Source organism: Callithrix jacchus, chromosome 1 (genome assembly GCF_049354715.1).
Source record: "Callithrix jacchus isolate 240 chromosome 1, calJac240_pri, whole genome shotgun sequence".
NCBI classification, from domain to species: Eukaryota; Metazoa; Chordata; class Mammalia; order Primates; family Cebidae; genus Callithrix; species Callithrix jacchus.
In genome coordinates, this window is record NC_133502.1 from 154,057,867 (window position 1) to 154,085,008 (window position 27,142).

The 27,142-nt window shown below is 40.5% G+C and overlaps 1 protein-coding gene across 3 annotated transcripts in view; it reads left to right on the top strand.

Moving 5' to 3' along the window:
• Positions 1–14,617: 14,617 nt before the first annotated feature.
• The window catches only part of TMEM38B (transmembrane protein 38B), a 251,912-nt gene continuing 239,387 nt past the window's right edge, over positions 14,618–27,142 (top strand). For all 3 annotated transcript variants that reach the window (XM_054258575.2, XM_054258577.2, XM_002743174.7), the window contains exon 1: positions 14,618–14,845. In XM_054258575.2, the coding sequence (XP_054114550.1) occupies positions 14,734–14,845 (112 nt within the window). In that variant the 5' untranslated portion in view covers positions 14,618–14,733. The remainder of the gene's footprint in view (positions 14,846–27,142) is intronic.

Genomic DNA, 27,142 nt, shown 5'->3' on the forward strand with positions numbered 1-27,142 from the left:
TTCAGGACATAGGAGTAGGCAAGGACTTCATGACCAAAACACCAAAAGCATTGGCTACAAAAGCCAAAATAGACAAATGGGACCTAATCAAACTCCACAGCTTCTGCACAGCAAAAGAAATAGTCACTAGAGTGAATTGGCAACCAACAGAATGGGAAAAAATTTTTGCAGTTTACCCATCTGACAGAGGGCTGATATCCAGAATTTACAAAGAACTCAAACAGATTTACAAGAAAAAAAACAAACAAGCCCATTCAAGAATGGGCAAGGAAATGAACAGACACTTTACAAAAGAAGACATACACGAGGCCAACAGACATATGAAAAAATGCTCATCATCACTGGTCATTAGAGAGATGCAAATCAAAACTACATTGAGATACCAGCTCACGCCAGTTAGAATGGCGATCATTAAATAATCTGGAGACAACAGATGCTGGAGAGGATGTGGAGAAATAGGAACACTTTTACACTGCTGGTGGGAGTGTAAATTAGTTCAACCATTGTGGAAGACAGTGTGGCGATTCCTCAAGGACCTAGAAATAGAAATTCCATTTGACCCAGCAATCCCATTACTGGGTATATATCCAAAGGATTATAAATTGTTCTACTCTAAGGACACATGCACACGAATGTTCACTGCAGCACTGTTTACAATAGCAAAGACCTGGAACCAACCCAAATGCCCATCGATGATAGACTGGACTGGGAAAATGTGGCACATATACACCATGGAATATTATGCAGCAATCAAAAATGGTGAGTTCGTGTCCTTTGTAGGGACATGGATGAATCTGGAGAACATCATTCTTAGCATACTGACACAAGAACAGAAAACGAAATACCACATATTCTCACTCATAGGCCGGTGATGAACAATGAGAACACATGGACACAGGGAAGGGAGCACTACACACTGGGATCTATTGGGGGGAATAGGGGAGGGACAGCGGGGGTGGAGTTGGGGAGGGATAGCATGGGGAGAAACGCCAAATGTGGGTGAAGGGGAGGAAGGCAGCAAAACACACTGCCACGTGTGTACCTATGCAACTATCTTGCATGTTCTTCACATGTACCCCAAGACCTAAAATGCAATTAAAAATAAAGGAAACAATAAAACAAAGATGTAAATGTCACGAAAAGTCGATCATTTTTAAGGCCTTAGATTATTGGCACCTAAAGATGATCTTGCGTGATTAACCTGGAGTTATTAACTTCATCTGCTCTGGAAGTAATTATTTGAGAAATAGACTTGAGGGGAGCATGGAATTAAGGAAATTATATACAATTTAGCTGTTACGTCTCAGGGTTCCAGAAGGAACCTCTGACTTAGCTGATAGCACAGCAATGCCTCTGACGGCATTATAAACACTCAATCGAGTTAGGATAAGAAAGGATAGGCTGTTATCCCTAAGTTCCCCATGCTACTGCCTCTCTGGAGAGACAAAAAGCCTAAGAAGAGCCAGACTGCTTACTAACTTCCAGGTTGCCTTGTAAGTTTGTTAGAAGATGTCCTTTTACCTTTATTGACTTTTTTTTTTTTTTTGAGATGGTTTCACTCTGTCACCCAAGCTGGAGTGCATTGGCACGATTTTGGCTCACTGCAGCATCAACCTCCTGGGCTCAGATGATTCTCTCACCTCAGCCTCCCGAGTAGTAGTTGGGATAACAGGCATGTGCTACCATACCCAGCTAATTTTTTGTATTTTTAGTAGATACGGGATTTTGCTATATGGCGTCGGCTGGTCTCAAACTCCTGTCCTTATGTAATCTGCCTGCGTCTGCCTCTCAGAGTGCTTGGATTACAGGCATGAGCTACCTCACCAGGCCTATTGAAAATTTCTGAAGTATGAAAGACATACAGAAAAGTACACAAAGCATAAAATTGCAGCTCTATGAATTTTCACAAAGTGAATACTCCAAGGTCATAAAACGGAACACAGACTCCAGAACCCCACTCCAGCCTGCAACAGCAAACATGATCTGGACTTCTAATTTCATAAATTAGTTTTGCCATTTTTGAACTCTAATAAATGGAATCATGCAGAATGTATTTTTTAAAGCCTGGCTTCTTTTAACACCATGTATGTCAGATTTATTGATTTTGATGCAGGTAGCATTATTTTATTCATTCTAATTGCTGTATAGAATATTGTATATATATTCTATACCAAGCCTATACCAAGATTTACTCCTTTTAACAAACATTTGGGTTGGGGCTATTGCTGCTATAACACTTGTGTATATGTTTTTGGTGAACACATGCCCCCTTTTAAGAGTGAAATTTCTGGGTCTGAAGACATGTATATGTTCACTGTCAGCTTATATCACTAGTTTTCCAAAGTGGTTATACCAATTTATATTCTCACCAACAGTGTGAGATACTTCAAGTTGCCTAGCATCCTCACCAGCAGTTGGTATTACCTCTTTTATTTTCATTTTAGCCATTTCGATAAGCATTTCTTATTGTAGTTTATTTAAATTTTCATTCACATTTCCATGATGACTGTTGAAATAAAGTACCTCTTTAGAAATTTATTAATTATTTATATATCCTCTTTCCTGAATTACCTATTAAGGCTTTTGATATTTTATATTGAACATTCTTAATAAATTAGTTGTCTTTTATTTATTGATTTATACAAGTTATTTATATTTTCTGGTAAGAGTCTATTGTTGGAATATATGTGTGTTTGGGTATGTGTGTGTGCATATAACAAGTATCTTCTTTTCTTGCCTTTTTACTCTTCTTTTTCTTTTTTGAGACACTGTCTCACTCTGTCACCCAGGCTGGAGTGCAGTGGCATGATCTCGGCTCACTGCTGCCTCGACAGCCTGGGCTCAAGTGATCCTCCTACCTCAGCTTTCCCAGTAGCTGGAATTACAAGCAAGCACCCCCATGCCTGGCTAATCTTTTATATTTTTGTAGAGACCAGGTTTTCCATGTTGCTTAGGCTGGTCTCGAATTCCTGGGCTCAAGGGATCCACCTGCCTTGGCCTCCTGAAGTGCTGGGATTACAGGTGGGAGCCACCGCACCGGCCCCTTTTCACTCTCTTAAGGTATTTTTTTGATACTTGAAGTTCTCAATTTTAATGTAATCCTATTTATCAATTTTTTTTCTTCTCTGATTAGGACTCTTTGATGAGACGGTGTCTCTTGGATGGCATATCTTTTTTGGTGCAACTCTTCACCTGCCTGAGAGAAATCCTTGTTTGGCCCTGCCAATGCTGGCATCAGTAGTTTTATGTGGCTGGTCATCCACACTGTCCCTGAGGTGTCTTCTTGGTTCATCACGTAACCTTTTTGCTCTGGTAACATTGAAGCCAGCTGACTACACCTCATCTGTCTTAGGTTGGATTTCTTAGTCTGAGCTATGATCTGACTGACCAAACTTGCCAACCGCCCCATCTGCTTAGCCAGTCTCAACGTCCTTTTATCTAATTTTATCTTCAGCCTCTCTTCTAGTTTTGGATTTGCAGCAGCTGTCAGCCCAGTTGTCCTCACCTCAGTCTAGTAGGGAACATTCCCAGCCTTTATTTAGACTATGTCCTGGTTAACATTTTTTCACTTTGGCATCTCAAACTTAGGTGAATTTAGAGGACCTGAGGCCCTATTGAAGGCTTTTCCAAACTGAACTAGTATAGTTCAATATAGAGGACTCGTAGCTGAGAGGATGTGAAAACGGAACTAGAAAAACTCAAGAACATGGCTTTGGTCAAAGCAATAACATCATCGTTGTGCATTAAGGGAAGGATTATTGTCACCCCTACTTGCGCATATGTTATTATACATGTATAACACTGAAAAGAAGGATATAAGAACAAAAAACAAAACACAAACCAAAAGGGAGGAAAAAAAGGAAAAATTTCCATACTTTCTTTTTGGAATGTTACAGTTTTTCTGAACTTCCTGAAGTCTGTCACCTAAGCATCCTTTTTTATGGCAAACCAATAATTCTGTTCATCATTTCAATTAGGTCAAACAGGTCAATAAAGTAGAACACAAATTTGACTGCTTTTATACAGTGGGTAATTTCTATGAAATTAAGTCCAAATTAAATTCTATTCATGACAAGAGAAAGTTATTCAAAAAGTCATTATGATATCTGGAAAATAAATTTTGTATAATAATAACCAACCTTTATTGAGGGCTTTCTGTGTGCTGGGCACTGTTCTTTACTTTTGTTGATATATTTAGTATTTACAAAAAAACCATGAAGTCCCGAGTATTATTTTGTCATTCTAGGAATGAGAAAACTGGTACATAGAAATTTGCCTTTAGTACTTCAACTAGCAACTGGCAGAACCAGGCTTTGACTGAGGATGTCTGGCCTCAGCCCCTATAGTCTTAATCACTGAGCCTCTAAAATCAATATAATCTATACAATGCTAGTAGTTAAGAAGGCAATAGGAAAGGAACTTCCAAATTCCTACTAAGAGATCTGGATAGTATAGAACAGTAATATTTAAGGTTTATCAAGCACTTACCTTGTGACAGGCAGTTGCGCTAAGCAATTAAGAGGAAAAATATATTTCCTCTTAATTTTGGAAACAACACTGTGAAGGAAGTACTGTTATTTTTATATTAAAGACGAGGATGCAGGCTTATAGAGATTTAGCAACTACTTCCTATGAGGTTACACAATGAATGGAATGTCTGACTTTAAGGCCTGTATATTCTATGTTACCACCATACTACACTGCCTCCCAAGATGAGAAAGTTTTCAAATGAACTCAAGATATAGTCCAGGATGTAATTTGATATGCTGGTAGTGGCTGGTTAAGCCAAACAGAAAAGTAGCTGAAGAGTTGGAAGATGCAACCATGAGTTCATGTCCTTTGCAGGGACGTGGTTGAAGCTGGAAGCCATCATTCTCAGCAAACTAACACAGGAACAGAAAACCAAACACCACATACTCATAAGTAGGAGTTGAACAATAAGAACACATGGACACGGGGAAGAGAACATCACACACCAGGGCATACAGGTGTGGTGGCAGGGGAAAGGGGAGGGAGAGCATTATGACAAATACCTAATGCATGCCGGGCTTAAAACCTAGATGATGGGTTGATAGGTGCAGCAAAACACCATGGAACATGTATACCTATGAAACAAACCTGCACATTCAACACATGTATTCCAGAACTTAAATAAAAAGAAAAAAAAAGAGACAGCCAAGTATAGTGGCTCATGCCTGTTAATCCCAGTACTTCGGGAGGCCGAGGCAGGCAGATCTTGAGGTTAGGAGATCGAGACCATTCCTGGCCAACATGGTGAAACCCCGTCTCTACTAAAAATACAAAAATTAGTAGGGCATGGTGGTGTGTGCCTGTAATCCTAGCCATTCGGGAGGCTGAGGCAGGAGAATCACTTGAACCCGGGAGGCGGAGGTTAGAGTGAGCTGAAATCATGCCACTGCACTCCAGCCTGGGCGACAGAGCAAGACTCTGTCTCAAAAAAAAAAGAGGTGAAAGAAAAACCTTTGCTATCATCATCTGATGGTTCCTATCTGAAAGATGAGAGACATATTTACTGAGTGAATGAATATTGTAAATAACCTGATAGTCCAGTTGAAGCAGCAGAGACAGGAAAGGTTTTACATGGGGTTCTCCAAGATGGATTTCCAGTTTTATGAACTGCTTGATGGGAAAAATTGTTTCCAAGGTTAAAATACTGTGGGATATTATCCCCTTCTTAGATGATCATAATGCCTATGAAAAGCTCTGCTGTTATTAATAGTAAAAATATTCTCCTTAGCTTTTTTTGGATTAAGGAAGCATTACCAACTTTTGTATGTAAAACTATAAGAATATCCAGCTTCATGGATAAGAAATGAAATACTGGTAGATGTTTACATTTTACAGATTTTACATCTGACATGATTTACAGTTATTTAAAGCACATACAGTGATTGAAACATTCCTTGAACTATACATTCTACCTATACATATGTATACAATTCCACTAATTGAACATTAACAATAGTCCTGAAAATATATATAATGTAGACACATTCTATATGAAAGCTAGGCAAGTTTGGACTCAACCAACAAAGTCTGTATTTATTGTCAATTGTCACATGGAAACAGCGTACATTGGAATAATTTCCCTCTGTGATTGTTAACTTACCAGCAACTGCACTTGCCCTGTCTGTATTTATGGACCCTCCTGACCATGCATGCTCTGGTATTTGGACGCATTTATAAATCCCTAGGTATGATTCTTTTTATTTGCTCATACATCAAGTATATGTTGTGTTCTCATATGATGCTAGTGTTTTGGTTTGATCAACCCATCTACACAGATCACTGACATTTTGTGGGTTCCCAGCCACAGCCATCTGCATCTTCTTTCAAACCTCACCCAACCATCTCATTCTTTTTGAGACAGGGTCTTGCTCTGTTGCCCAGGCTGGTGTGCAGTGGTACGATCATATCTTACTGTAGCCTCAAACTCCTGGGCTCAACTGATCCTTCTGCCTAAGCCTTCCAAGTAGCTGGGACCAGGTGCAGTCACCACTCCTGGCTATTTTTAAAAAAAATTTTGTAGAGATGGGGTCTCACTATGTGGCCCAGCCTGGTCTCAAACCTCTAGCCTCAAGAAATCCTCCCACCTTGGCCTCCCAAAGTACTGGGATCATAAGCATCAACTGCCACACCTGGCATCATCCACCCCATTTTCTAATCTCCCTTCTTTACCCGTTGTCTAGTGTAACAAGATGCTTATTTATCATGAAATTCCGTTACAGCCCCTAAGACAAATGATGTTACTTCTACATTCTGAAAAGACCATTAAGCCCTGTCAATGCAGAACTTAATAAAATATAACAACTAGTCCAGAGAACTTCGTTTTCAACAATCCAAGAGGTCAAGAATTGAAGGGAAATTTATGGAAGGGAATTCAGAGGGCTAGAAGGCTTTGCTTTCCTACTCCTCTCCCTGTGAAGAAGGAGGTGCTAACTTTCCCCAAGCCAATTCAGACTCTATTTAAACAGATAAGGAATTATTTTTTCATATAACAGGAAGTCTGAGAAAGATACTCAATAACTTTGATGATCTGCTCTTTTCTCTCATGGTTACAAGATGCCTGCCCCAGCTCTAGGCAGAAAGACAAGGAGAAGGGCCAGTGTCAAGGGCATAGGTCCCTTTTATTAGAGAAGCCACATATTTTCATTGATCTATTTTTCTGTTTGTTTTTTTTTCACCAATATCATACTGTCTTGATTATCACTGTAGCTTTATAGTAAATCTTAAGGCTGGACAGTGTCAGTCCTCCAACTCTGTTTTTCCTTACTTTTTTTTCAGAAGGATGTCAGCCTAGGTCCCCTGAAGTTTTATTTGCCAATATCCTAACATAAGTTCACGCCTTGCTGAGGGGCTGAAAAAACTATATCTAATGTTTTAACCCAATACACAGAGTTGAATATGTGTGCTGGGTTAGTCGTCCAATGGTGTCTGCCATAACTATAGAGTTAAGGAGATCTTTCTATGTGAGCTCCATAGTATCATTGGGGAACCCACAAATGCATCCCATGAATGAGTCCACATTGAGACCCTGCCATAGAGAAGAATATCAATAGCCAAAAGCAAACCAAAACAAAGAAACAAACAAACAAAAAAAACTATGACCAACATTTGCCAACTAGAAATCGATTCCTTTTCTCTAATTTCCCTCCCAACTGCCCTAACCCTAGAAGACACAGAAGATGGAAGGAGCAGAAGATGAAGAAAGATTGAAGGACTCTGCCATGCCCATTCCCCCATCAAAGTCTCTGAGACAGGCAGTCCTGAGCTAATCGGAGGGAAGAAGTTCTGTTTGCGTGTAAGATTGATGTTTTAACTGGACTGGACCTTTTATTTTATTTTTAAAATACCTTAAATTAGCTGGGTGTGGTGGCAGGCACCTATAATCCCAGCTCCTTGGGAGGCTGAAGCAGGAGAATCACTCGATCCATCTCATTGATTGGAGGTGGAGGTTGCAGTAAGCCAAGATCCTACTACTGCACTCCAGCCTGGGCAACAGAGCAAAACTCCATCAAAAACAAAGAAACAAATAAAAACAAACAAACAAAAAACTTAAATGACAATAAAGCAATGGGATCTGCTGAGATCATGTCAAAGAATGGGATAGGGTTACTAATAATTACTGATTTGTCTTCCTGGTCCTTATGTCGTGGGTGGCCTTTTCATTGCTGTAGGGATGCTGAATCTGTTCATAAAGAAAGACGTTAAAAGAAGTATTTGAGTTCTTTTGGACAGGAGAAAACCTAGTAGGAGTACACAGGGAAGACTGATTGTAACAGAATAGTAACAAATTTTGGTCTGTCACTGCCAGTGGTGACCTCTCAAGCACTTAGTTTCCTACTTTAAAATAAATGGGTTGGCCAAGCACAGTGCCTCATGCCTGTACTCCTAGCACTTTGGGAGGCTGAGGCAGGTGGATCACTTGAGGTCAGTAGTTGGAGACTAGCCTGGCCAACGTGATGAAACCCCATCTCTACTAAAAATACAAAAATTAGCTGGGCGTAATGGCGGGTGCCTGTAATCCCAGCTACTCAGGAGGCTGAGGCACAGAACTGCTTGAACTTGGGAGGTGGAGGTTACAGTGAGCTGATATTGCACCATTGCACTCCAGCCTGGGCAACAGAGCGAGACTCACTTGCAAAAGAAATAAATAAAATAAAATAAAATAAAATAAAATAAAATAAAATAAAATAAAATAAAATAAATGAGTTAAAGAAAATGATTATACTAGACATCTCTTGGGATGTCTGCCTAACTCCCTCCTTTCTTTTTCTTTATTTTTTTTGAGACAGTGTCTCACTATGTTGCTTAGTGTGGTCTCAAACACCTGGGCTCAAGCAATCCTTCTGCCTTGGCCTCTCAAAGTCCTGGGATTACAGGTGTGAACTACTGCACCCAGCTGCTCCCACCTTTTTCCAGAAATTGCCTCTGATACATAGGAATGTTTCAGATCTGAACTACATGACCCAGCTGTTAGGGTCTGATAGGTAGGCCCTGACCGCATGACAGATCAATAAATTCACTCAGACACAGAATACAGTGAACGAGTGGGCTAGGGGTGTCTGTGGCCTCTCACCTGAAGTAGTTAACAGCCACTGGCATTCCTGGTCTTTATTCAGCACACATTAAATGCCAAGGCTTTGAGTCAACACCACCAGAGATTAAAGGCCAAGTTCCCAGGCCTAAAGCAAACACCGTTAGTGGGTAATATCCCTGGTCAACCTCCCCCTGAGAGAGCCATCTGGAAAGATCAAAGGTTGATTTTACGACCACATGAGCAAACAAGTTAGTTAGGTAAACTCACATTCCTTTATTTCTACTCTATTTAACTAAGGGGACAAGGCTGACTTCAGCCAATTCAGCCAAGTACAATAGTAAAGACCCTCAGGCCTTCCAAAAGAGCTTTTGTATATTCTCTATAGCTAAAATTTCTCCTACTAGCCTGACTGAACCCCCACACCCAGCCATCAGAACTGATAAACCAGGAGGGTACAGCTGTCCCAGGTCAGGCCAGGGTCTCTCTCCTGGCAATACTCAATAGGGGGACCCAGAAGCTTAGAAATGTTGCCATTGATTATCATCAATCACTGAGAAAAGTGCACAACCCCCCGCCCCCCGGCCCCCACTGCGGCTGGCCCCAGAAATGCTCTGCTTCTTGCTCTTCTTGGGTCTTAGCTGTCCAAGTTTTCTTGACTTTCATGAAATTCCCTAGTAGACTTTCAGCAAATTTCTCATTTTGCTTAAGCTGCACAGAACAGTTTTCTATTACTTGTACTCTGTTACTATTTTTTTTTTAAAGCGTTCATTCAACTGCCAAAAATTCATTTATCCTGTGATTTAATGGTACCTGTCACTCTTGAACAGAGATGTTGCAGAGTAACATGTTGAACTTAGGTGTTAATGGCCACAGACAACTGACAGCTACGGCATTGGTAAGTGACTACAGTTTCGGCAGTCCTTACTCTGATGAAAATTAGAGATAGTCCCATATAGCATCAGGTTTTTAGTCAGGGAAGTTTGTACTTGTTACACATAGAGAGCGTTTTTAGTTTACTAGTTTATATTAGTGGTATGAATGACAATTATAGAAAAGGATTTTAGTTTCCAGTGGAATAAATAAGTGAGCCAAGTCAGGTTTTCCAAGACACAATATCAAAGGCACTATTATTAGATACATGCTGAGTCTAAGGAGTTGAGTATATACTTGAACTGGTTTCACTTCAATCTCATGCACCGGCATCTAATTGTACTGATTGAATTCAGTGGGTATTTTGAAGGCAATTGGTGCTCTCTAGCTAATTCTCCATGATAATCCTGAATATTAGAAAAGGTTGAATTCAAATTACATATCTTTGTCTTAAACGTCACATATTAATATATTACCATTGATACAGTGTGGCTATCAAGTGCTTATCAAAATAACTTTAGAATGAAAATGCCTTACCAAGAAACTAAAGTTGAGGAGTGCAGTTGGTCCCTTTAATATGAAACTTCCTAATCATGGACTCTAAAGTACTTTAAAAAGTTCGATAGCACTGTAGAGTGACTACAGTTAACAATAATATATTGTTTATTTCAAAATGGCTAGAAGAGATGATTTGATTGATAGTCCTTTAAGATTCAAAAGAGAAAACAAAAAAGATGATTTGAAATGTTCCCAACACAAAGAAATGATAAACGTTTACGGCGGAGGACATGCTAAATGCCCTGATTTGATCATAACACATCATTTGCATATATCAAAATTTCACATGTACCCTGTAAATATGTGCAAGTATGATGTATTAATATAAAAAATAAAAAGTCATGGCCGGGCACGGTGGCTCACGCCTATAATCCCAGCACTTTGGGAGGCCAAGGCAGGTGGATCACGAGGTCAAGAGATCGAGACCGTCCTGGTCAACGAGGTGAAACCTCGTCTCTACTAAAAATACAAAAATCAGCTGGGCATGGTGGCGCACGCCTGTAATCCCAGCTACTCGGGAGGGTGAGGCAGGAGAATTGCTTGAACCCAGGAGGCGGAGGTTGCGGTGAGCCGAGATCGCGCCATTATACTCCAGTCTGGGTAACAAGAGCGAAACTCCATCTCAAAAAAAAATAAAGAAATAAAAAAATAAAAAGTCAGTATTATAGATTTCCCAAAGTAAAAGGCATGCCACTTAGTGGGTAGAAAGCAGTATTGCAGGGAAGAAAGAGCTAGGATTGCATGTATGATACTGGTTTCAGGACATTGTCAGTTTGCCCCAGGAAGATGAATGAGTAAACTGAGATGAAGAATGATTATATTAATTTTTCTAGAATTAAAGAGATAATTAACATTAGTGACATGACCATAAGCGTATATTGCTGAAGAAAGCATTTATTCATTTATAACAGTAGTTCTGAACCAGGGGTGATCTTGTGCCCCCAACCCCTGCCCCTGACCCAGAAAACATTTGGCAAAGCCAAGACATTTTTGGTTGTCACAAATGGAATGTGTGTATGTGTGTGCGTGTGTGCATGCGTGCACACATGTGGATGTGGTCCTGGCATCTAGTACCAGTGATGCTGCTAAATGTCATACAATGCAAGCAGAGTCCATGACAAAGAATTGTTCAGCCCTAAATGTTAATCATGCTGCTGTTGCAAAACTTGGTTTATAAAAATTAGATTCACATATTTTTGAACTAAAAAGTGCCTCCAACAGGTTTAGTCAAAACTCTTTTTCAGGCCAGGCGTGGTGGCTCACGCATGTAATCCTAGCACTTTGGGAGGCTGAGGCTGGTGGGTCATCTGAGTTCAGGAGTTCGAGACCAGTCTGGCCAGCCTGGCCAACATGGTGAAACCGTGTCTCTACTAAAAATACAAAAATTAGTCAGGTGTGGTGGTGGGGACCTGTAATCTCAACTACTTGGGAGGCTGAGGCAGGAGAATCATTTGAATCAGGAGGCAGAGGTTGCAGTGAGCCAAGATCATGCTGCTGCTCTCCAGCCTGGGCAGCAAGAGTGAAACTCAGTCTCCAAGAGAAAAAAAAAGCCACAAAACTATTTTTCGGATATTAATACAATTAGACCAGTTTGGCTTCCTTATGAATAAACTATACTTTGTAATTTGGATTCATTTTATCAACAATAATTAGGTAATTTTGTAAACAGCTTCCAAAAGTCAGGAAAACTTTGAATCTTCACATGTAAGTTTCCCAAATCTTGCGTTTGCTTCTAACCAATTTAAAGGTAACTGGTAATTAAAATGCAATTGGTCCCTTTAATATAAAACTTCCTAACTGTGCACTCTAAGGTACTTTAAAAAGTTCAATAACATAGTAATTTAAAGGTAAGAAGAAAAGGGTTTTTTTCCATTCTTCATTTCCTCCTCCTATGCTCATTTTAGTAGACTAAATAACTCAAGCACTGACCAGAAGCAAATATGGTGAGCACATTTAAAATTTAGATGGAACTTGTCTTTTTGTGAGATTATGATTTAATTTCCCCTAGATCTTTATAAGGAAATTTCTTTAGGTTATAGGCAGATAGGACCAAGCTTATTCTTAACGTTTTGAAATGCAACAGATATCAAATTATCTGTAGATTCTGAGACGATTAATTCCTTCCTGTTGGAATTACTTCCTCTGTTTAAGGAAGAAAAGTGCTTGATTCACTTTAACACCTCTGATGTTATTTACTTTTGCCCCATTGGTGTTAATAACGGATTTAATGATACCCAGAATGATACTGGCATAGACTCATGACTCGGTGATGCACATGTCTCAGTGATGTCTTAAGGATTACAACATATTAAGTATTTTTTAAGTCCAAATAACCATATATTTTGTAAAATTTAAGACTGTTAAAATGTAAAATCTTTTAGGAAATAATATCCCAACTCTGAGCCTAAATTCACAAAACTAAAATTCCAAAAATAATAGAATGTGTAAAAAAAGTATAAATAATCGCAGGAAAGTATAAATATTCACAGTTTTTTTTCCCCCCTTAGTTTTGCTAGAAAGTGTGCTACAAGGGGCCGGGCACGGTGCCTCATGACTGTAATCTCAGCACTTTGGGAGGCAGAGGCTGGCGGATCACGATGTTAGGAGATCGAGACCATTTTGGCTAACACAGTAAAACCCCGTCACTATTAAAAATACAAAAAAATTTAGCCGGGGAGACGGAAGTTGTTGTGAGCTGAGATCATGCCACTGTGCTCCAGCTTGGGTGACATAGAGACTCCGTCTGAAAAAAAAAAAAAAAAGTGTGCTACAGGTCTGAAGACATTTCTCTATGGGAAGTGCTTGCTTGGAAAACCACACTTGAAAAGTATTTGAAAAAGTCTATTCTTTCTTGATAAGTAATGTAGAGTTTTGCTTCAATTTTCCTACGTTTTAAATACTTAGTGTTTAGGCCAGTACTTCTCACATTCAGCAAAATGCTGGCTACATAATAGGCACGCAAAAACCATTTTGTTAAATGAATTAAAATTAATGAATAAATATTCAGATAAAAAATTTCTCCTTTTGCAGTGCATACTCCCGTGAAGCTGTCACCTACCTAGCAGCTAATCACGCATCTCCAATTTCCTGGTGCCAGCATAATCTGTTCACACATCAAATAAAGGTGTGCCAAACCTACTCCTTCTTGTTTCCTATTTATTTGAATGCAACCACAGTCCTCCTACTCACCCATTCCTCATTTTCTTTGACAAATGCTGCCTTTGCATCCTATTAAGATTGACACCCACCGACCATATTCTGCTTCTACTCTTGTTTCCCACAATTGGGTCTCAATTCCTGCTGCTACAACTTCCTCTACCTTTTGCTTGGACCGGTGAATACCCTCCGATTTTCCGTCCTCAGTCGCTTTTCATCAATCTATTCTCAATATTGTTGCTTGGTTGCACCTGCACTCCCTCACCCGCCAACAAACAACCCAGTTAGCTTAATGGTTAGGAGAAGGGACTCTGGCTCGGAGCATAATACAGTGATTGATCAAGAATTTAACCTCTGGAGCCAAACTGCCTGGCTTTGTCTGCCATCCGAGGACTTTTGCCAGCCTCATTTCTCACTGTGTAGACAACCCAGAACGTCTCCCTCCATCTCCCACCTAGCGTTTGTTTCTCACTTAACTTTTAAACTCCGGCTCACATGTCACTTTACCCACTTCCCGGAATTATAATCTTCCTCTCGGAACTGCCCTCGCACGGCATCTATACCTTTCAGTACCTGCTTTTGTACCATTATGTGCGTTTCTTTCTTTTTATAAAAAATCTCTTTTAGGGAACGCATATTTCTTGAGGGAAGGATATTAACGTTTTATTTTTATATCTCCAGTAAGTCACAGTGTGACTTGCACTGTGGTTGCTCGATAAATGTTAGGTGAATGACATCAATTGACAGAAATAAATCCAACCGTGAGTGTCTCCCCTTGAGGACCGTGTTTTGGTCTTCTGCCCGCTTTCCAGCTCCTGCACTGCGTCCAGGACGGGGAAGCTGGACCCTTATTAGGAGAACCCGGCCAGAGCCGGTTGTAGCTGCCAGGAACCCGCTCGCCCCGCCCACCCGCCGAGAGCTTGCGGCTCCGGCGACGCGCGGCCCCGCCCCTCGGCGCCAGGGCGCACGCGCAGAGCTGGAGTCCGCGCGGCGGAGCGCGCGGCTGCGGCCATCCCCTCCTATACCTCACCGCGCTCGCAGGGAACCCGTATCAGCGGCTGGTTAGGTTGCTGCGGTCGGTCGTCGTTATGGACTTTCCGTGGGACGACTTGGCTCTGACCTTCTCCCACACGTCCATGTTTCCCTTTTTTGACTTCGCGCACTATCTAGTGTCCGTGATGGCGGTGAAAAGTCAGCCCGGTGAGTGCGGGGCGCCGCGGGCCGGACCCCTCAGAGTGCCCCTGATGGCGAGGAACGTCTAAGTCGGGTGGGCGGCTGAACGGCCGCTAGCCCAGAAAGTTCGATGGTAGAGTTGGAGGGGCGCCAAGGGCTGGCTGGTCCGACTTACTGAGTGCAGATGGGGAAACTGAGGCCGGGGAAGGAGGCGCTAGTAGTCGTCAAAGGAGGCGTGACCTGGGGTCCGCGACGCCGCAGCCGGGGCGAGCGGGGCAGACCCTGCCACCGCCGGGGGAAGTCCCGGGACTGAGAAGCCGCCGCCGTGTTTCAGAACCACGGTACTGTCGCCAGCCCAGGGTTTGCACGGCCTCCTGGCGGTACCGCCACTCGCTCGCACAGTGTTCAAAAGTCACGTGAGGAGACAGCCGGTTTCTGACTTAGTCTCTTGGAGTTTCAGATGGTTGCGGACTACTCTGCAATTATGAAAGTTGTGCAAGCACTGAAACTGAAAAAGCCTCCTGTAGCCAGAACAGACTTCCCCTTCATGCAGTGAACATGTGAGAACGAGTGCGTTCCCGTTTCACAGTCACGACGGACACTGTAGAAGTAGGATAAACTGGCATACTTTCACTATCTGCAGTGGGGATATAATTGAAATTTTGAGTTCTTTTTTTTTTATTTTTTATTGGATTTTAGGTTTTGGGGTACATGAGCAGAGCGTGCAAGACCGTTGCGTAGGTACGCACATGGCAGTGTGCTTTGCTTTGCTTCTCCCCTTCACCCACATTTGGCATTTCTCCAGGCTATCCCTCCCCACCTCCCCCTCCCACTGGCCCTCCCCTTTTCCCCCCAATAGACCCCAGTGTTTAGTACTCCCCTTTCTGTGTCCATGTGTTCTCATTTTTCGTCACCTGCCTATGAGTGAGAATATGCGGTGTTTCATTTTCTGTTCTTGTGTCAGTTTGCTGAGGATGATGATGTTCTTCTCCATATTCATCCATGTCCCTACAAACGACACAAACTCATCATTTCTGATTGCTGCATAATATTCCATGGTGTATATGTGCCACATTTTTCCAATCCAGTCTATTATCAATGGGCATTTGGGTTGATTCCAGGTTTTTGCTATTGTAAACAGTGCTGCAATGAACATTCGTTTACATGTGTCCTTATAGTAGAACGATTTATAGTCTTTTGGATATATACCCAGTAATGGGATTGCTGGGTCAAATGGAATTTCTATTTCTAAGGCCTTGAGGAATCGCCACACTGTCTTCCACAATGGTTGAACTAATTTACACTCCCACCAACAGTGTAAAAGTGTTCCTTTTTCTCCACATCCTCTCCAGCATCTGTTGTCTCCAGATTTTTTAATGATCGCCATTCTAACTGGTGTGAGATGGTATCTCAGTGTGGTTTTGATTTGCATCTCTCTGATGACCAGTGACGATGAGCATTTTTTCTTATGATTGTTGGCCTCATATATGTCTTCTTTTGTAAAGTGTCTGTTCATATCCTTTGCCCACTTTTGAATGGGCTTGTTTGTTTTTTTCCTGTAAATCTGTTTGAGTTCTTTGTAAATTCTGGATATCAGCCCTTTGTCAGATGGGTAAACTGCAAAAATTTTTTCCCATTCTGTTGGTTGCCGATTCACTCTAGTGACTGTTTCTTTTGCTGTGCAGAAGCTGTGGAGTTTGATTAGGTCCCATTTGTCTATTTTGGCTTTTGTTGCCAATGCTTTTGGTGTTTTGTTCATGAAGTCCTTGTCTACTCCTATGTCCTGGATAGTTTTGCCTAGATTTCCTTCTAGGGTTTTTATGGTGCCAGGTCTTATGTTTAAGTCTTTAATCCATCTGGAGTTAATTTTAGTGTAAGGTGTCAGGAAGGGGTCCAGTTTCTGCTTTCTGCACATGGCTAGCCAGTTTTCCCAACACCATTTGTTAAACAGGGAATCCTTTCCCCATTGCTGGTTTTTGTCAGGTTTATCAAAGATTGTATAGTTGTAGATATGTTGTGTTGCCTCCGGTGTCTCTGTTTTGTTCCATTGGTCTATATCTCTGTTTTGGTACCAGTACCATGCTGTTTTGATTACGGTAGCCTTGTAGTATAGTTTAAAATCCGGTAGTGTGATGCCCCCCGCTGTGTTCTTTTTGCTTAGAATTGACTTGGCTATGCGGGCTCTCTTTTGGTTCCATATGAAGTTCATGGTGGATTTTTCCAGTTCTGTGAAGAAAGTCAATGGTAGCTTGATGGGGATAGCGTTGATTCTGTAAATTACTTTGGGCAGTATAGCGATTTTCACAATATTAATTCTTCCTAACCATGAACATGGAATATTTCTCTATCTGTTTGTGTCCTCTCTGATTTTGTTGAGCAGTGGTTTGTAGTTCTCCTTGAAGAGGTCCCTTACGTTCCTTGTGAATTGTATTCCAAGGTATTTTATTCTTTTTGTAGCAATTGTGAATGGCAGTTCGTTCTTGATTTGGCTTTCTTTAAGTCTGTTATTGGTGTAGACGAATGCTTGTGATTTTTGCACATTGATTTTATATCCTGAGACTTTGCTGAAGCTGCTTATCAGTTTCAGGAGTTTTTGGGCTGAGGCGATGGGGTCTTCTAGGTATACTATCATGTCGTCTGCAAATAGAGACAATTTGGCTTCCACCTTTCCTATTTGAATACCCTTTATTTCTTTTTCTTGCCTGATTTCTCTGGCTAGAACTTCGAGTACTATATTGAATAGGAGTGGTGAGAGAGGGCATCCTTGTCTAGTGCTGGATTTCAAAGGGAATGCTTCCAGTTTTTGCCCATTCAGTATGATATTGGCTGTTGGTTTGTCATAAATAGCTTTTATTACTTTGAGATACGTTCCATCGATACCGAGTTTATTGAGGGTTTTTAGCATAAAGGGCTGTTGAATTTTGTCAAATGCCTTCTCTGCATCAATTGAGATAATCATGTGGTTTTTGTTTTTGGTTCTGTTTATGTGGTGAATTACGTTGATAGACTTGCGTATGTTGAACCAGCCTTGCATCCCCGGGATGAATCCTACTTGATCATGATGAATAAGTTTTTTGATGTGCTGTTGCAATCCGCTTGCCAATATTTTATTGAAGATTTTTGCATCCATGTTCATCATGGATATTGGCCTGAAGTTTTCTTTTCTTGTTGGGTCTCTGCCGGGTTTTGGTATCAGAATGATGTTGGTCTTGTAAAATGATTTGGGAAGGCTTCCCTCTTTTTGGATTGTTTGAAATAGTTTTAGAAGGAATGGTTCCAGCTCCTCTTTGTGTGTCTGGTAGAATTCGGCTGTGAATCCGTCTGGACCTGGGCTTTTTTTGAGTGGTAGGCTCTTAATTGCTGCCTCGACTTCTGACCTTGTTATTGGTCTATTCATAGTTTCAGCTTCCTCCTGGTTTAGGCTTGGGAGGACACAGGAGTCTAGGAATTTATCCATTTCTTCCAGGTTTACTAGTTTATGTGCATAGAGTTGTTTGTAATATTCTCTGATGATGGTTTGAATTTATGTGGAGTCTGTGGTGATTTCCCCTTTATCATTTTTTATTGCATCTATTTGGTTGTTCTCTCTTTTATTTTTAATCAATCTGGCTAGTGGTCTATTTTGTTGATCTTTTCAAAAAACCAGCTGTTGGATTTATTGATTTTTTGAGGGGTTTTTCGTGTCTCAATCTCCTTCAGTTCAGCTCTGATCTTAGTTATTTCTTGTCTTCTGCTGGGTTTTGAGTTTTTTTGATCTTGCTCCTCTAGCTCTTTCAATTTTGACGATAGGGTGTCAATTTTGGATCTCTCCATTCTCCTCATATGGACACTTATTGCTATATACTTTCCTCTAGAGACTGCTTTAAATGTGTCCCAGAGGTTCTGACATGTTGTGTCTTCGTTCTCATTGGTTTCGAAGAACTTCTTTATTTCTGTCTTCATTTCATTGTTTACCCAGTCGACATTCAAGAGCCAGTTGTTCAGTTTCCATGAAGCTGTGCGGTTCTGGGTTGGTTTCTGTATTCTGAGTTCTAACTTGATTGCACTATGGTCTGAGAGGCTGTTTGTTATGATTTCAGTTGTTTTGCATTTGTTGAGCAGTGCTTTACTTCCAATTATGTGGTCAATTTTAGAGTAGGTGTGATGTGGTGCTGAGAAGAATGTGTATTCTGTGGATTTGGGTTGGAGAGTTCTGTAAATGTCTATCAGGTTTGCTTGTTCCAGGTCTGAGTTCAAGCCCTGGATATCCTTGTTGATTTTCTGTCTGGTTGATTTGTCTAATATTGACAGTGGAGTGTTAAAGTCTCCCACTATTATTGTGTGGGAGTCTAAGTCTCTTTGTAAGTCATTAAGAACTTGCCTTATGTATCTGGGTGCTCCTGCATTGGGTCCATATATGTTTAGGATCGTTAGCTCTTCTTGTTGTATCGATCCTTTCCATTATGTAATGGCCTTCTTTGTCTCTTTTGATCTTTGTTGCTTTAAAGTCTATTTTATCAGAGATGAGAATTGCAACTCCTGCTTTTTTTTGCTCTCCATTGCTTCTAATTTTGAGTTCTTTTAACCATGTGATCAAGGGACAGCAGTTGTATTTTCTTGGATTTTACACTGGGTATGTTTGCTCAAATCCTGTTTACTTTTGTAGTTTTTCTACCGTTCTTTTAGTTGTATGCATCTCTTCTTTCTTTGGGGTCAGGCATTTCTTTGCCTACTTTCTTTGTGTTCATGCTGCCTTTCATTTGCCTTCCCCCCAGATAGTTGATAAGTGCTGGAGAATGATGCTGTCCCTTCCTTATGGACTACTTACTGGTTTTTAAAAATTCTTGGACTTCAGAAATATTTTTCATTTATGTTGAAGTTTGTAGCTCAGTTTAAATCATTGGTACAATTTTTGACCTGGAATAAGGATGGTATTACTGTATTAAAGTAGAACACGTTATCTGCCTAAGATATTATTTCTTTGATTTGAAAAAAGTAAGTTTTGTTGCTACTACATATTCAGAATTTTATTTTTTTAAAAAGTTTTTTTGTATAGGCTGAATCAGATTCAAATTGTGGTCCAGGGACCCATGGGATTCTCTGACACTGCTAGGTTAAAATTACTTTAATAATGATGTAGAGATATGATCTTTTTCATTCTCATTTTCTCAAAAGTGTACAGTGGAGTTTTCCAGCAGCTGAGTTGTGATACCGTAACAGAAGGAAGCAGATTTGAGAATCTAACAGTTTTCTATTTGAAGCCAGACATTTGTTAAAATGTGCAACAGTGTGACTCTTGTCACTAAATTTTTTTTTGTTTTGGAAAAGTTATTTTTCATAAATAATACATTATTATTATTATTGAGACGGAGTCTCTCTTTGCTGCCCAGGCTGGAGTGCAGTGGCGCGATCTTGGCTCACTGCTGCAATCCGCATCCAGGTTCAAGTAATTTTCCCTGCTTCAGCTTCCCGAGTAGCTAGGATTACAGGCACCTGCCACCACAATCGGCTAATTTTTGTATTTTTATAGAGATGGGGTTTCACCATGTTGGCCAGGCTGGAAGAATACATTATTTATGTTAACATTTAATGCATTTAATTTTTTTAAAAAATGAAAACATGAAGAACAATTGTTGCATAGTGGACAAGTTTATGCAGTTCTGCCCCCAAAGGCTGAGGAAGCTGAGAGTCTGAGGAATCCAGTTTTTCAGAAAGAAACCTTTAAAAGGGACTTAAGAACAGAAGCCATGTCTTGAGTGGCCCCGAGGAGACAGTGGATCATGCCCATTACCCCAATTGCCAACCCCTAACGCGAGATGCTTAGGACAGTTGCTTAAGTGAAATAGTGTCCAAGTTGTTTAACCTAAGAGCAGGATTTATTGTAAGTATATACTTTTATACGAGGAACAGTAGATAAAATATAAATCTTAGCAGTAATCCCAGAACTGGGGTTAATCATAATTCAACATGGCAGATGTTAGAGTTGCTTTAGCATCCACAACTATTTAAAATTTTCTCAGTTATAATTTTAAGATGCTAAGTATTGATACATGTAACCCACATATACAAAACCCCTTGGGATTCTCAAGAAATTTTAAGTCAGGCTTTTTTTTTTTTTTAATTGCATTTTAGGTTTTGGGGTACATGGGCAGAACATGCAAGTTAGTTACATAGGCACACATATGGCAGTGTGATTTGCTGACTTCTTCCCCTTCACCCACATTTGGCATTTCTCCCCAGGCTATCCCTCCCCAGCTCCCCCACCCCCCGCTGTCTCTCCCCTATTCCCCCCAATAGACCCCAGTGTGTAGTACTCCCTTCCCTGTGTCTATGTGTTCTCATTATTTATCACCCGCCTATGAGTGAGAATATGTGGTATTTCATTTTCTGCTCTTGTGTCAGTTTGCTGAGGATGATGTTCTCCAGATTCATCCATGTCCCTACAAAGGACACGAACTCACCATTTTTGATTGCTGCATAATATTCCATGGTGTATATGTGCCACATTTTCCCAGTCCAGTCTATCATCGATGGGCATTTGGGTTGGTTCCAGATCTTTGCTATTGTAAACAGTGCTGCAGTGAACATTCGTGTGCATGTGTCCTTAGAGTAGAACGATTTATAATCCTTTGGATATATACCCAGTAATGGGATTGCTGGGTCAAATGGAATTTCTATTTCTAGGTCCTTGAGGAATCGCCACACTGTCTTCCACAATGGTTGAACTAATTTACACTCCCACCAGCAGTGTAAAAGTGTTCCTATTTCTCCACATCCTCTCCAGCATCTGTTGTCTCCAGATTTTTTAATGATCGCCATTCTAACTGGCATGAGCTGGTATCTCAATGTGGTTTTGATTTGCATCTCTCTAATGACCAGTGATGATGAGCATTTTTTTGTATGTCTGTTGGTCTCGTGTATGTCTTCTTTTGTAAAGTGTCTGTTCATATCCTTTGCCCATTTTTGAATGGGCTTGTTTGTTTTTTTCTTGTAAATCTGTTTGAGTTCTTTGTAAATTCTGGATATCAGCCCTCTGTCAGATGGGTAAACTGCAAAAATTTTTTCCCATTATGTTGGTTACCGATTCACTCTAGTGACTGTTTCTTTTGCTGTGCAGAAGCTGTGGAGTTTGATTAGGTCCCATTTGTCTATTTTGGCTTTTGTTGCCAATGCTTTTTGGTGTTTTGGTCATGAAGTCCTTGCCTATGCCTATGTCCTGAATGGTTTTGCCTAGATTTTGTTCTAGGGTTTTTATGGTGCCAGGTCTTATGTTTAAGTCTTTAATCCATCTGGAGTTAATTTTAGTGTAAGCTGTCAGGAAGGGGTCCAGTTTCTGCTTTCTGCATATGGCTAGCCAGTTTTCCCAACACCATTGATTAAATAGGGAGTCCTTTCCCCATTGCTTGTTTTTGTCAGGTTTATCCAAGATTGTATGGTTGTAGATATGTTGTGTTGCCTCTGATGCCGCTGTTCTGTTCCATTGGTCTATATCTCTGTTTTGGTACCAGTACCATGCTGTTTTGATTACTGTAGCCTTGTAGTATAGTTTGAAGTCCAGTAGTGTGATGCCTCCCGCTGTGTTCTTTTTTGCTTAGAATTGACTTGGCTATGGGGGCTCTCTTTTGGTTCCATATGAAGTTCATGGTGGTTTTTTCCAGTTCTGTGAAGAAAGTCGATGGTAGCTTGATGGGGATAGCGTTGATTCTGTAAATTACTTTGGGCAGTATAGCCATTTTCACGATATTGATGCTTCCTAACCATGAACATGGAATGTTTCTCTATCTGTTTGTGTCCTCTCTGATTTCGTTGAGCAGTGGTTTGTAGTTTTCCTTGAATAGGTTCCTTACGTTCCTTGTGAGTTGTATTCCAAGGTATTTTATTCTTTTTGTAGCAATTGTGAATGGCAGCTCGTTCTTGATTTGGCTCTCTTTAAGTCTGTTATTGGTGTATAGGAATGCTTGTGATTTTTGCACATTGATATTATATCCTGAGACTTTGCTGAAGTTGCTTATCAGTTTCAGGAGTTTTTGGGCTGAGGCGATGGGGTCTTCTAGGTATACTATCATGTCGTCTGCAAATAGAGACAATTTGGCTTCCACCTTTCCTATTTGAATACCCTTTATTTCTTTTTCTTGCCTGATTGCTCTGGGTAGAACTTCCAGTACTATATTGAATAGGAGTGGTGAGAGAGGGCATCCTTGTCTAGTGCCAGATTTCAAAGGGAATGCTTACAGTTTTTGCCTATTCAGTATGATAGTGGCTGTTGGTTTGTCATAAATAGCTTTTATTACTTGGAGAAATGTTCCATCAATACCGAGTTTATTGAGGGTTTTTAGCATAAACGGCTGTTGAATTTTGTCAAATGCCTTCTCTGCGTCAATTGAGATAATCATGTGGTTTTTGTTTTTGGTTCTGTTTATGTGGTGAATTACGTTGATAGACTTGCGTATGTTGAACCAGCCTTGCATCCCCGGGATGAATCCTACTTGATCATGATGGATAAGTTTTTTGATGTGCTGTTGCAATCGGCTTGCCAGTATTTTATTGAAGATTTTTGCATCTATGTTCATCATGGATATTGGCCTGAAGTTTTCTCTTCTTGTTGAGTCTCTGCGGGGTTTTGGTATCAGGATGATGTTGGTCTCATAAAATGATTTGGGAAGGATTCCCTCTTTTTGGATTATTTGGAATAGTTTCAGAAGGAATGGTACCAGCTCCTCTTTGTGTGTCTGGTTGAATTCGACTGTGAACCCATCTGGACCTGGACTTTTTTTTTGTGGTAGGCTCTTAATTCTGCCTTGACTTCAGACCTTGTTATTGGTCTATTCATAGTTTCAGCTTCCTCCTGGTTTAGGCTTGGGAGGACACAGGTGTCCAGGAATTTATCCATTTCTTCCAGGTTTACTAGTTTATGTGCATATAGTTGTTTGTAATATTCTCTGATGATGGTTTGAATTTATGTGGAATCTATGGTGATTTCCCCTTTTTTTTTTTTAATTTTTTATTGGATTATAGGTTTTTGGGTACATGAGCAGAGCATGCAAGACAGTTGCGTAGGTACACACATGGCAGTTTGCTTTGCTTTGCTTCTCCCCTTCACCCACATTTGGCATTTCTCCCCAGGCTATCCCTCCCCACCTCCCCCTCCCACTGGCCCTCCCCTTTTCTCCCCAATAGACCCCAGTGTTTAGTACTCCCCTTTCTGTGTCCATGTGTTCTCATTTTTCATCCCCCACCTATGAGTGAGAACATGCGGTGTTTCATTTTCTGTTCTTGTGTCAGTTTGCTGAGGATGATGATGTTCTTCTCCATATTCATCCATGTCCCTACAAACGACACAAACTCATCATTTCTGATTGCTGCATAATATTCCATGGTGTATATGTGCCACATTTTTCCAATCCAGTCTATTATCAATGGGCATTTGGGTTGATTCCAGGTTTTTGCTATTGTAAACAGTGCTGCAATGAACATTCGTTTACATGTGTCCTTATAGTAGAACGATTTATAGTCTTTTGGATATATACCCAGTAATGGGATTGCTGGGTCAAATGGAATTTCTATTTCTAAGGCCTTGAGGAATCGCCACACTGTCTTCCACAATGGTTGAACTAATTTACACTCCCACCAACAGTGTAAAAGTGTTCCTTTTTCTCCACATCCTCTCCAGCATCTGTTGTCTCCAGATTTTTTAATGATCGCCATTCTAACTGGCGTGAGATGGTATCTCAATGTGGTTTTGATTTGCATCTCTCTGATGACCAGTGACGATGAGCATTTTTTCTTATGATTGTTGGCCTCATATATGTCTTCTTTCGTAAAGTGTCTGTTCATATCCTTTGCCCACTTTTGAATGGGCTTGTTTGTTTTTTTCCTGTAAATCTGTTTGAGTTCTTTGTAAATTCTGGATATCAGCCCTTTGTCAGATGGGTAGACTGCGAAAATTTTTTCCCATTCTGTTGGTTGCCGATCCACTCTAGTGACTGTTTCTTTTGCTGTGAAGAAGCTGTTGAGTTTGATTAGGTCCCATTTGTCTATTTTGGCTTTTGTTGCCAGTGCTTTTGGTGTTTTGTTCATGAAGTCCTTGCCTACTCCTATGTCCTGGATAGTTTTGCCTAGATTTCCTTCTAGGGTTTTTATGGTGCCAGGTCTTATGTTTAAGTCTTTAATCCATCTGGAGTTAATTTTAGTGTAAGGTGTCAGGAAGGGGTCCAGTTTCTGCTTTCTGCACATGGCTAGCCAGTTTTCCCAACACCATTTGTTAAACATGGAATCCTTGCCCCATTGCTTGTTTTTGTCAGGTTTATCAAAGATTGTATAGTTGTATGTATGTTGTGTTGCCTCCGGTGCCTCTGTTTTGTTCCATTGGTCTATATCTCTGTTTTGGTACCAGTACCATTCTGTTTTGATTACTGTAGCCTTTTAGTATAGTTTAAAATCCGGTAGTGTGATGCCCCCCGCTGTGTTCTTTTTGCTTAGAATTGACTTGGCTATGCGGGCTCTCTTTTGGTTCCATATGAAGTTCATGGTGGTTTTTTCCAGTTCTGTGAAGAAAGTCAATGGTAGCTTGATGGGGATAGCGTTGATTCTGTAAATTACTTTGGGCAGTACAGCCATTTTCACGATATTAATTCTTCCTAACCATGAACATGGAATGTTTCTCCATCTGTTTGTTTGTGTCCTCTCTGATTTCGTTGAGCAGTGGTTTGTAGTTCTCCTTGAAGAGGTCTCTTACGTTCCTTGTGAGTTGTATTCCAAGGTATTTTATTCTTTTTGTAGCAATTGCGAATGGCAGTTCACTCTTGATTTGGCTTTCTTTAAGTCTGTTATTGGTGTAGACGAATGCTTGTGATTTTTGCACATTGATTTTATATGCTGAGACTTTGCTGAAGTTGTTTATCAGTTTCAGGAGTTTTTGGGCTGAGGCGATGGGGTCTTCTAGGTATACTATCATGTCGTCTGCAAATAGAGACAATTTGGCTTCCACCTTTCCTATTTGAATACCCTTTATTTCTTTTTCTTGCCTGATTGCTCTGGGTAGAACTTCCAGTACTATATTGAATAGGAGTGGTGAGAGACGGCATCCTTGTCTAGTGCCAGATTTCAAAGGGAATGATTCCAGTTTTTGCCCATTCAGTATGATATTGGCTGTTGGTTTGTCATAAATAGCTTTTATTACTTTGAGATACGTTCCATCGATACCGAGTTTATTGAGGGTTTTTAGCATAAAGGGCTGTTGAATTTTGTCAAATGCCTTCTCTGTGTCAATTGAGATAATCATGTGGTTTTTGTTTTTGGTTCTGTTTATGTGGTGAATTATGTTGATAGACTTGCATATGTTGAACCAGCCTTGCATCCCCGGGATGAATCCTACTTGATCATGATGAATAAGTTTTTTGATTTGCTGTTGCAATCGGCTTGCCAATATTTTATTGAAGATTTTTGCATCTATGTTCATCATGGATATTGGCCTGAAGTTTTCTTTTCTCGTTGGGTGTCTGCCGGGTTTTGGTATCAGGATGATGTTGGTCTCATAAAATGATTTGGGAAGGATTCCCTCTTTTTGGATTGTTTGAAATAGTTTTAGAAGGAATGGTACCAGCTCCTCTTTGTGTGTGTGGTAGAATTCTGCTGTGAACCCGTCTGGACCTGGGCTTTTTTTGTGAGGTAGGCTCTTAATTGCTGCCTCGACTTCAGACCTTGTTATTGGTCTATTCATAGTTTCAGCTTCCTCCTGGTTTAGGCTTGGGAGGACACAGGAGTCCAGGAATTTATCCATTTCTTCCAGGTTTACTAGTTTATGTGCATATAGTTGTTTGTAATATTCTCTGATGATGGTTTGAATTTCTGTGAAATCTGTGGTGATTTCCCCTTTATCATTTTTTATTGCATCTATTTGGTTGTTGTCTCTTTTCTTTTTAATCAATCTGGCTAGTGGTCTGTCTATTTTGTTGATCTTTTCAAAAAACCAGCTCTTGGATTTATTGATTTTTTGAAGGGTTTTTCGTGTCTCAATCTCCTTCAGCTCAGCTCTGATCTTAGTAATTTCTTGTCTTCTGCTGGGTTTTGAGTTTTTTTGATCTTGCTCCTCTAGCTCTTTCAATTTTGACGATAGGGTGTCAATTTTGGATCTCTCCATTCTCCTCATATGGGCACTTATTGCTATATACTTTCCTCTAGAGACTGCTTTAAATGTGTCCCAGAGGTTCTGGCACGTTGTGTCTTCGTTCTCATTGGTTTCGAAGAACTTCTTTATTTCTGCCTTCATTTTGTTGTTTACCCAGTCAACATTCAAGAGCCAGTTGTTCAGTTTCCGTGAAGCTGTGCGGTTCTGTGTCGGTTTCT